We start from the raw sequence: 14,439 nt of genomic DNA, 5'->3' as shown, positions 1-14,439 counted from the left end.
GTCTGCTGGAGATTCTCTCTGTCCCTCCTGCTTGTGCTCTTTCTCTCCCAGATAAATAAATACATCTTAAAAAAAAAAAAAAAAAAAAAGACTAACCAGGCTAACCGGGATGCCTGGGTGGCTCAGTGGTTGAGCGTCTGCCTTTGGCTCAGGGTGAGATCTAGGGACCCAGAATCGAGTCCCACATCAGGCTCCCTGTGATGAGCCAGTTTCTCTCTCTGCCTATGTCTCTGTCTCACACTATTTCTCATAAATAAATAAAATAAAATCTTTAAAAAAAAAGACTAACTTTGAGAGATACAGTAAAAGAACAAGGAAGAGGTGAAAGAGAAGTGCCTTGGGCAGATGACAAAGGGAGAGAAAAAATTAAGGATGTGAACAAAAAGGGTAAAGAGAGAAGGGAGGAGTAGAGATGAGGAAAGGGCATCTTTGATATTCAATGGGATTTCTGGTATCTTGTGACTGCAAGAGGCTTTGCAGATTTTTGAGGTGGGGACTGAGGGTGTGGAAGCAGATAATGTCTTAGTTTTGCTTAAATAACTTTCTAGGCCCAAGATGGAGTGGCTCCTACCTGAAGTGTCACATCAGCAAACCCAATACGACTTCTGTATCCCTGTTGACGTAAACTCTGTTGGGCCAAAAATACAGTATATCCAGTCAGCCAGTCCCCAAACGCCAAGCCAACTCTATACTTCTTTCCTTCCTTCTTGTCCCAAATAAGATTAAATATGTGGCCTCAGCCAATCAGCTATTTTCAATTTTTCTCTTCTCTGTTCTTATTCTTTAACCTATAAAAGCTTCCTGCCTTCTGCCCCATTTTACAGTTCTCTGAGACCATCCACCTCATGAAGTATTAAATAAAATGTTTGTAACACCTAAATTGTCTTTTTTTTTTTTTTTAAACAATTCCCTCATTATGTGGGCTCTGTTTTGTTAGTAAGTAAATATGAAATAGAATTTTTTGGCAACATATTTGACTTTCTTCATTATTGTAATGCCTTTTCATGTTCAAAGTATATTCACTTGAATTTAAAAAAACGACACACTTTGTGAGTATGGAAAAAGTAACTAAGAATGGGAGAGACGCAAGAGACAATATATAATTAGTTATAATCGACAAACAACATGTTTTCTTCTCCATATCCCTCTCATCACAGAATGAAGACAATATAGAGTCTTAATTTTTATATATTAATTATAATGTGAAAAACACTGTTCCCTGTAGTATTTTTTAATGTGTGTGTGCATTTAATTTCAGTAGACAAAAATGAAAAAACAGGACTAAGAAAGTTAAGATCTGAGCCAAACTCAAATTTTTGAACACTCAGGCCAGGGCCCTTTTCCAATAGTCTACATTCCCCGAGAAAAGGTCACTGGTGACAACAGTATGCTGTTTGACCTCAGGTGTCTGTAGACACTTCACATTCTGAGCAGCTTAACTTCTTTCCTATTTTACAGAACAATGCTCTTCAGGACAATTTAATAAAATAGCATGAGTTCCTGAAAGAATGATGTAAATTAATGGCTTAAATGTTTGTGGATTAATTATGAGTTAGCAATACAGAGAAACTTCGGTAAAAAATAAATAGAAAGTTTAAAATGCCGTAAGTTAAAGACTGAGGCACCAATATTAAAGACTGAAGAGAACATGAAGATTATAAAGAGCTGAGGCTTAATATTCTTTCACAGTTCCAGGACACTTAGTGGCTCAGTGGCTGAGCATCTGCCTTCGGCCCAGGGCATAATCCTGGAGCCCCGGGATCGAGTCCCCCATTGGGTTCCCTGCATGGAGCCTGCTTCTCCCTCTGCCTGTGTTTCTGCTTCTCTCTCTCTCTGTGTCTCTCATGGATAAATAAAATCCTTTAAATAAAATATTCTTTCACAGTTCCCTGAGCACAGAAGTACCTTAGCTAATAGTTGGTGCAACCACCCCTATGGATCACCTTTATCTGTTCCTGCTCTCCCGTCTCACCTAGTGTCTATAGTTTTTTTTTTTTTTTTTTTTTGTTTTGTTTTTTTACTGTAAAGGCTTGTAACTGGCACTTTCTTTATAGACCTAAATGTGGGTTATGAAAGTCAATACAGAGAACCGGAAGTGCCAATGTTGTTGTTGTTGTTCTTGTTGTTTTTCCTGCACATCTCATTAAGATTTGTAGCCAATGATTGCCTGGAGCCAGATTATGGCAGCTCAGTGTCTTTATCTTCACAGGATAAACTCTGATATATAATTTATACTCCGGAGCTCCCTTTGGTCACTCTGAGTTTGACTGGCATTTTTTTCATTCCTGCTTCCCGATTCTATATCAGTTATCCTGGGAGCTTTCTTAATTAATCACTTGCTTACAAAATCCTGTCTCAGGTCTGCTTTTGGGCAACTAGGTCTAAGACAAAAAGCAAATCTATTTTGAATCCATCCACTCACCCACCCATTCATATTTATCTATGCTTGCTACGTCCCCCTCTTTCTCACCTCCATCAGGTACTTCTGTCCCCCATCCCACTCAAGTGAACAGGCGACATTCAAGACAGCATGGGGCACACTCTGTTCATTCTACACTTCTCTGTATCTGTATAATCATGTATACATATACACACCTGGGGGATATTTATGTTCTAAAATTAGGATGATTTGAACATATATTTCTTTGTATCTTTTCTTACCGAATATTTAGGTTGGCTCCTAATAAAAAAGGAAATTAGCACTTTAAGAGTTGTTCTAGTTATAAGTTTTATAAAAATATTTGCTTAGAAGTAGAAATCATTTTATAGATGCATATAGGTAAAATGCACAGTTAACAATATGAAGCCATAGTTGGGAAGAGTTTTAATCCTATCAGTCATTTTATGTTCTCTCTGAAAGGCTTCATAGTCTAATATCTTGGATTAGTTGTCTATACACTGTGTATTTGTATGAAAAGATAATGTTTTTTATTTAGTTTGTATACAATTCTCATGCTATTGTATACTGGTTCAATGTTGTATTATGTGTCAAATATTTCCTTAATTCTTCCTTAAATTAAATGATTTCTAATACTGATTTAGTGTGCCTTTCATCTGGAGGTTTGTTTATAAAATTGACTTTTTCAACCCACTGGAAGAGTTGATACTTTCCTTTCCGTTTTGTAAATGTGAAGTGTGAAACAGGGAGAGTAACTGAGTTTTCTTTGCCACAGGCATGAACTAGGAATCCTTGGATTCCAACTCTATGTTTACTACATGTTTAGTAACTCCATTAGCAGTAGATAATTGCCATTTTCTTACAAAATAGACTCCTTCATAACTACCTATTCTATGATTAAAACATGGAAATTATGTCAATTACCATCTGTCAGAATATTATTGATTTCTGAAATTCCGATTGGATGAATATGGTTCCTTTTTTTAATCTTACAGAATCTGTAAGATTTGTCCTTATGGGAAATTGTAAGTTATTTTCATCGTCAAACATATGAAGTGTAAATGACTATAAAATGAGAATTATTTTCTATGTATAAAATGCAGCCTTCAAAAAATATAGAAGAGTATTCTGATTCTGGAAAGTTGCTTATATATGTGCCCATTGCTTTTTTAAATAATGAGAATTTTTGCATACCAGAGATCTATTTAAACTAGTAGAAAATATGTATATTTTGTGACAGCATGCTAGAGGTTATAACATTTGAAAGGGTAGCTCAACAGGATTTCTGAACACATGCTGGCCTGGCTAATGTACGAATCTGTAATCCAATTAAAACTCAGTAAATTTCTCCTTTCTTAGACTATGGAGTTATTCCCGGGAGTTCATGATAATGACAGTTTTCATTGACGACATAATGTGGAAATTATTAGAGTGTCAAAAATAGATACAGCAGGCTACTGAGTTACCTCTCCCTTTTCAAACTTATATTTGCTCAGAAGCAATAGAATAGAAGGGAGACTTCTATTTCTGTTCTTGTCCTGTATCTCTTCAAAGGAAATAAAAATTTATTTGTGATGTCCCTTTGCATCTGGTATAAAAGAAGTTCCTTCTTACTGTAGCATATAAGTAGAAATTATATATAATTTTTATTTTTAAATTTAATGTTCCCTTTATCAATATTCCAAAGCAGTATTAGCAGAATGAGACATATCAGAATTGCTTTGTGGTCTGCTGTGTGTCTATAGTCACAATATCATAATGGTGAGGAAAAAGGGAGAGAAACAGAAAGAGGAATGTGAATACAATAAAGGTAAGGAAGTATATAACTTGGGAAAATATTGTAGTTGAGAATAATTTTATGACAAAAATGAAAATTAAGATTAAGTTGATTTATTCACCAGATTTATCTTGCTAGATTCTTTAAAAAGTGAAACAGCCGAACTAAATGTAAAGAAAAATTTTAATCCATCAGCTATTTCCACTTATCCTTTAAATCATCCTTTCCAAATTATAGTGAACTATACCTTTAAACTCATTAGCAAACAGTATGTGTTACACAAACTCTTTCTAGGTTATAGCAATTCCATTTTACCACGTCTTCCAAATGAATTCAAAAACAATGTTATGTCAACTAAACTGTATGTTGAAGGAGTTACTACATCTTACTATATTAAAAAAATCCCTATTGTAAGTCATGACAGAAATGAACATATTGTGTCTTCTACTTTATAATCTGATGTAAAACAAATTAAGAAAGTATAAGCATAATAGTAAATTAGAGGGTTTTCAAAGACATAGTAGGTATGAGGTTAGGTCAAAGAACAGATTTTAAAGTAAAATAATATAACAACATGCTCAATATATACATATATACACATATATGTATATGTAGTTTTTTTAGGAAGCTCCAAATAAGACCTACTTTCTCATAGTACTTGATCTCGTAGTCCAGAATGGCTCCATTGGAAAAAGCAGGTGCTTGCCATGATAGGGCAATGCTATTTTGGGATGCCCAGTCCTTCCTTACCACACCTATCAGGGAAGGTGCTGAAAGGAAAGAAAATAACTAAGAATTAATTGGCAGGAATCATTCTCCATAATCCTTTATTTAATATTTTGTCTTCCAAGGAAAACAGAACTCTTGTTGAAGAGGACAGTAATTATTGATGTCAGATTAAAAAGAAAGCCTTAGGATCTACTCTATTTAATCCAAATAGAGTATTAAAATATATTTAGAAACGTTACTAGGGAACAGGAAAACTCAAATAGCCCAGGAATGAGAGCCAGAGCTCCTCATCATAGTCTTTGTTAGAGGAGGGCATTTCCCTATAAACTGGCTTTGATTTAGGCTATGACATGAAGTATAATACACTTGGATCATACATATATTATAAAATTTAAGTCTGCTATAGAAAAATACTCTGCAATTACAAGATCATTTATAGGCTTTTCTTTCTCCTCAAGACTTGGTACTTTATAAAGTCTTAGTACTTTATAAATGTTTATGTCACAAACTTCTTAACCATAAATTATTGCATCCAACAGGAGAATTATTTCTTCTGCATGATTTCTGTGACAGTTGAATAAAATTGTAACAATTAATTTCTGAAGTTTATTTTCAGAATCATGTCCTTCCCCCCCCCACTTTATAACATTGTTTTAACAACCCAATCCTAACCTAATTTTTTTAAAGATTATTTATTTATTTATTCATGACAGACACACACACACACACACACACACAGAGGCAGAGACATAGACAGAGGGAGAGGAAGAAGCAGGCTCCCCTTAGGGAGCCCAAAGCAGGACTCCATTCCTGAGCTCCAGGATCATGCCCAATCAAGCAGAGCCCAATTGCTGAGCCTTTCAGGCATCCCTCCTAACCTAAACTTGCATTAAATTTCCGAAATTGCCCTTGCATGTATATATCATACATTCTTTCCTCTAATAAAATAGTCATTTTAAAGTATTCTAATTTTTAAAAACAGTATGTTTTTACATAGAAGTTAAAATTCATTCATAAAAAGAGAAATATAAATGAAATATACTGAGGTTCCATTTCTTACCAAACAGACTGGCAAAAATCCAAAAATTTGACACCAATCTCTGTTGACTAGGCTATGGGGAAAAGCTCTTTAATATATTGTCAGTGGGAATGCAAAATGGTACAACTTTTATGAAGGGAAATTCAACAATTTAAGGCAAATTATATGTTCATTTACAGTTGGGCTTTTTGGAATCTATCCCAAAGATACAATGAAGAAACATAAAGTGACATATTTACAAGACTACTCACTGAGGTTTATTTGTAAATATTGGGAACAATTGAACTGTCCATCAAAAAGGGACTGATTGAAAAACTATTCTACATCCACCAGAGAACTATAAACTATTCTACATCCACCAGAGAACTATGACCATAAATACTATAAAGAAGTTTTTTTCAGGATATAAAGTAAGGTGGGAAAAATGTATAAAAAGCAAAGTAAGGCTAAACCCAAGAATAATAAAAAAATGATAACACTGGATACCCTCAGGGGTGGGAGACAATAGGATGGAAACTATAAGGTTAGAAGATAAAAGTCTCCAAATCTGCCTTCCCTTGAAGATTTACTTTGGAACCCTGTAAATGGTTAAAAGCTTAAAAAGCAAATTAACATTTAAAAAATTGAATCTATGTGTTTATGTTGAAGGTTAAAGCAAATGAATAATTATTTTGATGTTATTGAGGAGTAGGTCAGTTTGTTTTTCCTATGGGAAATGGAAATACAGATGTCAGACCAAGGAAGGTACATAAAAACTCTATAATGGTAAACTCATAGTGTCTTTCCAGCTAATATCCAGAAATCTATTCAAATGAACCAATTGGAAGTGAGAATAGAACTTGAAAAACTGATTCTCTATGATTAAGTTTCTAAGAAAGACTCCAGTATTTTTTTTTCTGAATGCTGCCTTTGTTTTTTAAGGATAAACTTTTGAAAATGACAAGTCTGATTCTCCTAAGGAAATAACTATTCTAGAAATTATATTTAGAACTCTTTCTAGCTGTTCAATGAAAGCATTATTGTTGCACTACAATATGTCCTAAATAATGAGTGATAATTACTAAATATTTCTAAAAATGGAAGTTTGTGCTATAACCTAAAACAGATATGGATAGCATGGTGAGTATGAAAGAAGGCTCAGATAATTTACTATTTACATTGAGTCATATTCATTACTAATAAGCTACCATTAATAAATTTATTCCTGTTGGAAATTGCATTAATGTTTTTGAATTGTAATATAATAATGTATTAAATGAAGCTATATAGAAAAATTATAACTTTAAGGTCAATTATACAAATTAGAAATTGACTTAAATATATCAGTTCATTACAAATTTTGAAAATCTCTTTTTCATGTATACCATCTTATGGTTAATTTTCAGTTTAATGTACAATGTCATAAGTACTAATACTACCAGTATACTACATTTTGCCACATAATTATTTAGCACTCAAGGTCAAATGGTATAATCTTTGCAAAACTGATAATAAATTCAATTATGTCAGCATATTAGAATGACTATTGATTTATACATAGGTACTATCTTTTCTATTTCCAATTCTCTACTGGTTAATTAAGAGTAAAGGTACATCACCTAGATTTTATGAGTCCTTTCCTATACTTCCATAAAATAGAAATAATGAAAATCTATTCCCTAACTACTCTGGGAAGTACTATTAACTATACCATTCTCTAACTACTCTAGTTATAGATTCTTCACTTATAGATGGACTTCAGGGTGGAAGAACTATATAAACTCTAAAATTTTTTCACTTTTGCACACCATTTGTAAATATCCATATTTTATATAGTCATAAAATATACATAATTTTAGATAATTATATTTTTAACCATATATTCAAAATCCTGTTTCATATTTTTGTTGTCTCCATAATTATTACTTTAATGGATAAAATATTCAATTATGTTTATACTTTATCAGATCATCCCCCTAATGTTGAAGTATCCAATATTATCCTGTTTGAGTTCTCAAACTTTATGCACACATTTTTTATTTTGTTCAATTATTTTACAGAGAAAAGTGCTTTATGTAATTTGGATTTTCTGAGCCATACTGTGTATTAATATATTGCTTTTGGAAGGAGCTGCACAATATACACTAGGCACACATTTTAAACAGTTAATGAGTTAAAGCACAGGATGTGGGAAACAATTTATAGGTCAATATACACCCCAAATGCTGCATTTTCTATTTTCTGAGAGGGCTAGCATCATATGGAATTTTATTTTAAAATATGGCTTTAATACATGAAACCTCAAAAATTTGTTTTGAATATATTTAATAAATTTGTTTTTTTAATAACCCGAGTTTATGTAACATCTGAATTTGACATATTGTGACAACACAGTAGTACCAACAAAATTAAAGGGGAAAACACATTTATTCCTCCACATGAGGAAAACTAATTTTGGAACACCAAGGGCAACTATTGATTTTTACTTCTGATTCTAAAAAGTCAGAGAAGGAAATAGGGAAATAATATCTTCTGGAGTCTGACAGATCAGAGACTAACTGAAAAATTTGAAGGCTCAAGCAGTGTTTCCTGAGTACAGAATTGTGTATTCAGTATAGTTTTCAGTAGAATTGTATTTCTGATATACCTCCTTTCTTAAGCCTTCAAAACCTTAGCTTTGACCTTCAAAATAAATGATTATTGAATAGATTACCACAGTTTTGAAAATGGTTTTAATACAAACCTTTCTGATTACTACATTTTCTGAATCTCAAGTAGTTTACCAAGAACTATGTGGCAAAAGAAGAAAAGTACATAGTGGAGTTAGTGAACAAAGGAGATTTTATTCACATTACAATGAGTGGTATTTTCTAATGCTTGCATGGAAATATCTGAAAGAACAGTAAATTATTCCAGTTAATTATATTGCTTCCAATTAAGATTCAATTGTGTATGTGGTTAGGTGAAAAAGAGAGATAGAGGGAGAGCAAGAGCACACTCCTACGCACATATGTTTGTGACACTGAAAATCCTAAAAGTGAATCTTAGGACGAGGATAGACCTTGTAAGTCATTCCATACATTTTTTTCAGCAATCTAGAAAATCTCTCAACATGTCCTTGTTAGCTGATTATCCACTTCTTGCTTCAGTGGTTGCTGTAAAGAGTATACTACTTCATAAGGTCACCTATTTCCTTTGGAAAATCTCTAATTGCTAAAATATTCTTCCATAGAGTCATTGCTTTCTTCCTGTAACTTCAACCGAGGGCCTGGTTCTTAAAGTTTAGCATTAACAGAATTAAGTCTTCACTTTTGCTCATCTATTATACTCTTTCTTCTCTCCTTTTTTTTCTCTCTCTTCTTCCTATCCCCTTTCCTTCCCTTTTCCTTCCTTCCTCTCTTCCTTCTTCATGTCCTTTTTTTAGCCCTTTTCATTCTCTTTTTAAAAATTATTTTCCTTTCTTTTCTTCCCTGTGCTCCTTCTCAGAGAGATGTGTGTGCTTGTGTATGTGTGTATGTGAGTGTGTGTGTTAGGGAAAATATAGTCAATGGCATCACGAAATGTAAACAAAGAACAATAACATAATGAGTAAATGATATACACCAGAAGGTGCAAATCAGGACAGACTTTTAAGACTGATTTTCCCTTTTCCTTTGCTAATGAACTGATGGGTTTGGTTGCAAAGCAAGAACAGATAGGAGTGCTTCATTCTGTAGATGCCAGAGAGAGGGATATGCTGTGATCAATACCATGATTTTACGTATGAAGTTTTGTCAATGTGATGTTTATCATGTGAATTGACATTTTTGAAACCTGAGAGCATGCATAAAACTATTTTTGATCTACATCTTGTTTTGGAAATGTTGATTAAACACGCTGTGCTTTATACAACATAATATATCCTAGCAGTATCTGCCTCATGTGCTTTTCTCTTGATGTTTCCCTGAATCAGAGTTCAATGGTAATATATATTATTACCTGCTTGCCCCATGTGGTTGAAATGTGGTTATGAGTTTGAAATATGCATGTCATACTTATGGCAGAACTGATGCTTTGTTTTCTTTCTAAGTTCTGTCTTTTTCCTGTACCTGGAAATAACAACTCTGGTATACTAAGCCATGTGACAGCTGTGATAAGATGAATACTGGCTCAGAAATATATTCATGTCTAATCCCCAGACCCTGTGAATATTCCTCTCTGGTAAAAGAGACTGTGCACTTTTGATTAAGCTAAGGATTTTGAGATGGAAAGGTTATCCATCTCAAAATTATTATTATCCAGGTGGGCCCGATATAACCACAAGTGTAATAAGAAGGAGGCAGGAGGTGACTTGTCTACAGAGGAGAAGGCTGTGAGCCAAAATATGCAGGCAACCAGGAGAAACTAGAAGAGGGAAGGAATGAATTCTTGCCAGAGCCCCCAGAAGGAACCAGCCCTTCTGACACATTTGTCTTCTACCTGTAGGACTCATTTTGGACTTCTGACACCCAGACTATAAGATAATTAATATCTGTTCCTGAGACAATAAATTTATGGTAATTTGTTATAGTAGCAATAAGGAACTTAAAATGGTTCAACTGATTCACTTTAAAGGCCTTAATTTGGGATACATTTATGGTTCTGTAGGGAAAGTGAGTAGGCTTTATTTTTTTTATTTTATAAAGATTTTATTTATTTATTTATTCATGAGAGACAGAAGGGCGGGGCAGAGACACAGGCAGAGGGAGAAGCAGGCTCCATGCAGGGAGCCTGATGCAGACTCGATCCCGGGTCTCCAGGATCAGGCCCTGGGCTGAAGGCGGCGCTAAACCGCTGAGCCACCTGGGCTGCCTGTGAGTAGGTTTTAAAAAACAAATTTCTAAGAAAAAAAAAAGTTTCCAAAACAGTGCTAAAAAGACATCTATCTATTACTTACCTAATTCATTTTGTTATATTTACTACTTATAAAAGTATTCAATCTGTTTCTTTTAAAAATACTTTGAAAAAAATATTTTGGGTACTCTGGTCCTAAAGATTTTCCTTCCTTAACGTACAATTTTTCAGGTTTCTCGCTTCTCTGCCTTTCTTGTTAAAAAGGGGAGAGATGTTCCTCTTTCTGATTATCCCACCATAAGTAATTGGTGAGATAGAACCATTTTTTTTCCGGTTTTCCCCCAAAGTTAAGGTTCTTCTATATTTCAAAAAGCCCTTAGCTTTGAATTTGAAGAGTCTTTCCCAAAGAAATACTAATATCAGGTAACACAAAGCTTGCTCACTCTACTTTTTCCTCCCATGTCAACGTGATGCTGGTAGATAGCTTGAAACACCAAGTGAAAAACTATGGAAATAGAACGTTCTGGTGGAGAAGCTGAGGTCATCATAGAATTTGAAATATTTAAAGTGAATACACAACTGATTTGCAAGGCAGACAATTAAGTGTGTCACTGGGGGCAGAGGTGCGGCTGCTAAAACAGCTCTCCTGACATCCTACAGCAAATTGCCATCTGAATATGTGCCGACTGTTTTTGACAACTAGGCAGTCACAGTTACTTGGCGGAGAGCCACATACTCCTGGACTTTTGGATACTGCGGGGCAAGAGGATTATGACAGATAATGACCACTAAGTGATCCACAAACGGATGTATTTCTAGTGTTTTTCAATGGTGTCTCTGTCCTCCTTTGAAGATGTGAAGGAGAAGTGGGTGCCTGAGATAACTCACCACCATCCAAGGACTCCCTTCTTGCTTGTTGGGACCCAAATTGATCTCCGAGATGACCCCTCTATGATTGAGAAACTTGCCACACAGAAGCCTACCACTCTAGAGACTGCTGAAAAGCTGGCTCGTCACCTGAAGGCCATCAAGTATGTGGAGTGTTCTGCTTACACAGCGAGGCCTAAATATGTTATTTGAAGAAGCAATATTGGCTGCCCTGGAGCCTCCCGAACTGAGGAAGAGCCGCAGGTGTGTGCTGCTCTGAACATCCCTCCAGGGCCCTTTCCACACAGCTGGTGTCAGCATCATACTAAAAGCAACATTGAATCAAACTAAAGATTAAAATTAGTTTTTGCAATAATGACAAATGCCCTGCACCCATCCACACGCACTTGGTGAGGCAAGGCCCATCAGTATGGTCCCCCTTTCCCTCTCTCAGTACGAGTTAATTTGAGTAATTGTGTATTGTCACAAAAGTGATTAGTACTATTTTTTGTCTGTCATTTCAAAAAAGATTTTTTTTGTTTTAAAAATTATGGAAATAGGTGCACTGAAAACTCTCACTACCTGTGGAGCCACGGTGAAAAAAATCACTTTATTAGTAATAATTCAAAGTGGTACAGCACTGTTAGCACTTAATTATACAGAGTAAGACCTGAAGCATTATCTTTAAACTCTTCTCAGCATTATCTGTGCCTTTTTAATTTCTATTTTATTAGTCTTATGACTGGCTGATTTAATATGCTCACTGTTAAGCTTGTCCTTAGGCTGCTGTTTATAGTAATTTATGCCAAACACTCCTATTGACTATTATATCATTCCAGGATGTTTGCGAAATTGTTTATATGACAGATGCTAGAAAATAATTTCCCTGAACTACAAAGGAAAAAAATATCAACAAATTAGACCGGTCTGAGATTCTGCTGAACTTATTATTAACTACCAATTTTCAGTAAAAGGATATATGTTGTACCAGTATTTTCTAGGAATTTAACATATGCTATTCACTAGAATCTCAGAAAGTTAGCCTGGCTCTATAGAAAAATCAGGAATGTGCCTCTTCTCAGCATAACTTCAAACAATTCCCTTATTCATAACATCTCAATATATTAAAATCAGGAATTCAGGAAAACTGGTTTCTAGAAATTATTCTAGGTAAAAGTACTATTATTTGAGCTGTATTATATACAGTATATATGAAAATTATATAAATAGATTGAAAATATAATATTATAGTCATATTTGAATATGCTTTGTAACTTCTGGGCCTCAGATGATTCATCAAAAGTTTGTATCATGGGCTCCTGGGTGGCTCAGTCAGTTGAGTAAGTTGGCTCTTGAGTTTGGCTCACATCATTATTTCATTGTCCTGAGACTGAGCTCTCCCTTAGGCTCCATGATCAGTGAAGTCCGCTTGATATTCTCTCTCCTCTGGCCCTCCCCTCACTCACACACACACACACACACACACACACACACACACACACACACATACTCTTTCTCTCAAATAAATAAATAAATACATAAAAATCTTTTACAAAATTTGTATCATGTTCCAGGTATATGAAAAAAAAATAAGCCCACTTAAATACCATCAAAAAAAAAAAAAGAAAAGAAAAGAAAAAATGACCAGGAAAGTAATTTATTCATAAACAACTAAAATAATTTTAACTAATATTGTGGAAAGGAAGTACCTAAGTGATAACACTTTCAAATCATAAATCTTTAAAATAATATAATGAATGGATAAAGTTCTACAAATTTTGTTGCTACATTTAAAGACAAAAAGTTTGGACACTAGAAAGAACTCTGTACAATAGATTTTAACGAAGCTGTTTTAAAAATGATGTGGATCTGAGGACACGAGAAAATAAGGTCAATACATAAGGTGACAAACACAAGTTGTATATCAACACTCATGCTATGATTCAAAAAGATTTTTATAAATAGCAGATACCTATAAAGTGTATGACTAAATTGTATAACTACCTTATAATATAAGTTATATATAATATAACTAAATATAATATAAGTTATATATAATATAACTAAATTGCAAAGTATCAAGGCCATGTTGGAAGATTTGGGGATGAATGAGAAGGTAAAGGACGACCTAGTTTCCCTATCCAATATTCCGCAATATTTAAAGAGGTCATTTGATGGTGCATCTACCATAAAGATGACTGACCCTCATTCTGAGCATGATGATGAGAACAGAGACAAGCAAATAGGTGATATCCCCATTTGGGACTAAGAATTCTTGAGCATAGATTTCAAACCTGTGGCTGAGTTTCTTCTAGATCAAAAGCTTTTTTTTTTTTCCCTTTGCTCTGAATAAAATTGAACTGTGGGCTGTCTATTAAAAATATAATGAATATATATGCATACATATGCATAATATATATGCATATATACACTTTTAAATGGGATCACATCAAGCTATTAATAGTGGTTTCTCATGCTAGCCTAGAAGAACTAGATGTAACAGAGAAAAACAGAAATAAATCTAACAATTGATCAATAGTTAATGAGGCCTAAATTACATTAACAAATACATATATTATCTATAACTTTGAAACTACTTGAAAAGGTTATGATTTTATTTCAAAAAGCCAGATTAATCTTAATTGTAACTAATGTGATATTGTGAAGTTGTTTTCAGAAATATAATTCAAAAGTTGGGACAACTGAAAAGCTCAGTTGGTTAAGCATCTGCAGTCATCTCAGGTCATGATTTCAGGGTCCTGGTACTGAGCCCTGTGTGGGGCTCCCTGCTCAGTGAGGGAGTCTGCTTTTCCCTCTCCCTCCCTCCCTCCGCTGGTG

At 34.3% G+C, this 14,439-nt stretch overlaps 1 protein-coding gene and 1 pseudogene across 1 annotated transcript in view; one reads left to right on the top strand and one right to left on the bottom strand.

Annotated features, from left to right (window-relative positions):
• Window positions 1-14,439, bottom strand: part of EPHA6 (EPH receptor A6) — an 870,413-nt gene that overhangs the window by 318,105 nt on the left and 537,869 nt on the right. Inside the window, 1 exon segment of the mRNA XM_072721173.1 lies at window positions 4,821-4,945. Within this exon segment, the coding sequence (XP_072577274.1) occupies window positions 4,821-4,945 (125 nt within the window).
• LOC112913649 (cell division control protein 42 homolog pseudogene) lies at window positions 6,659-11,881 on the top strand (annotated as a pseudogene).

Source organism: Vulpes vulpes, chromosome 1 (assembly GCF_048418805.1).
Source record: "Vulpes vulpes isolate BD-2025 chromosome 1, VulVul3, whole genome shotgun sequence".
Classification (NCBI taxonomy): Eukaryota; Metazoa; Chordata; class Mammalia; order Carnivora; family Canidae; genus Vulpes; species Vulpes vulpes.
Note: the sequence above shows the minus strand (reverse complement) of the source record. Positions and strands in the feature narration are given on the sequence as shown.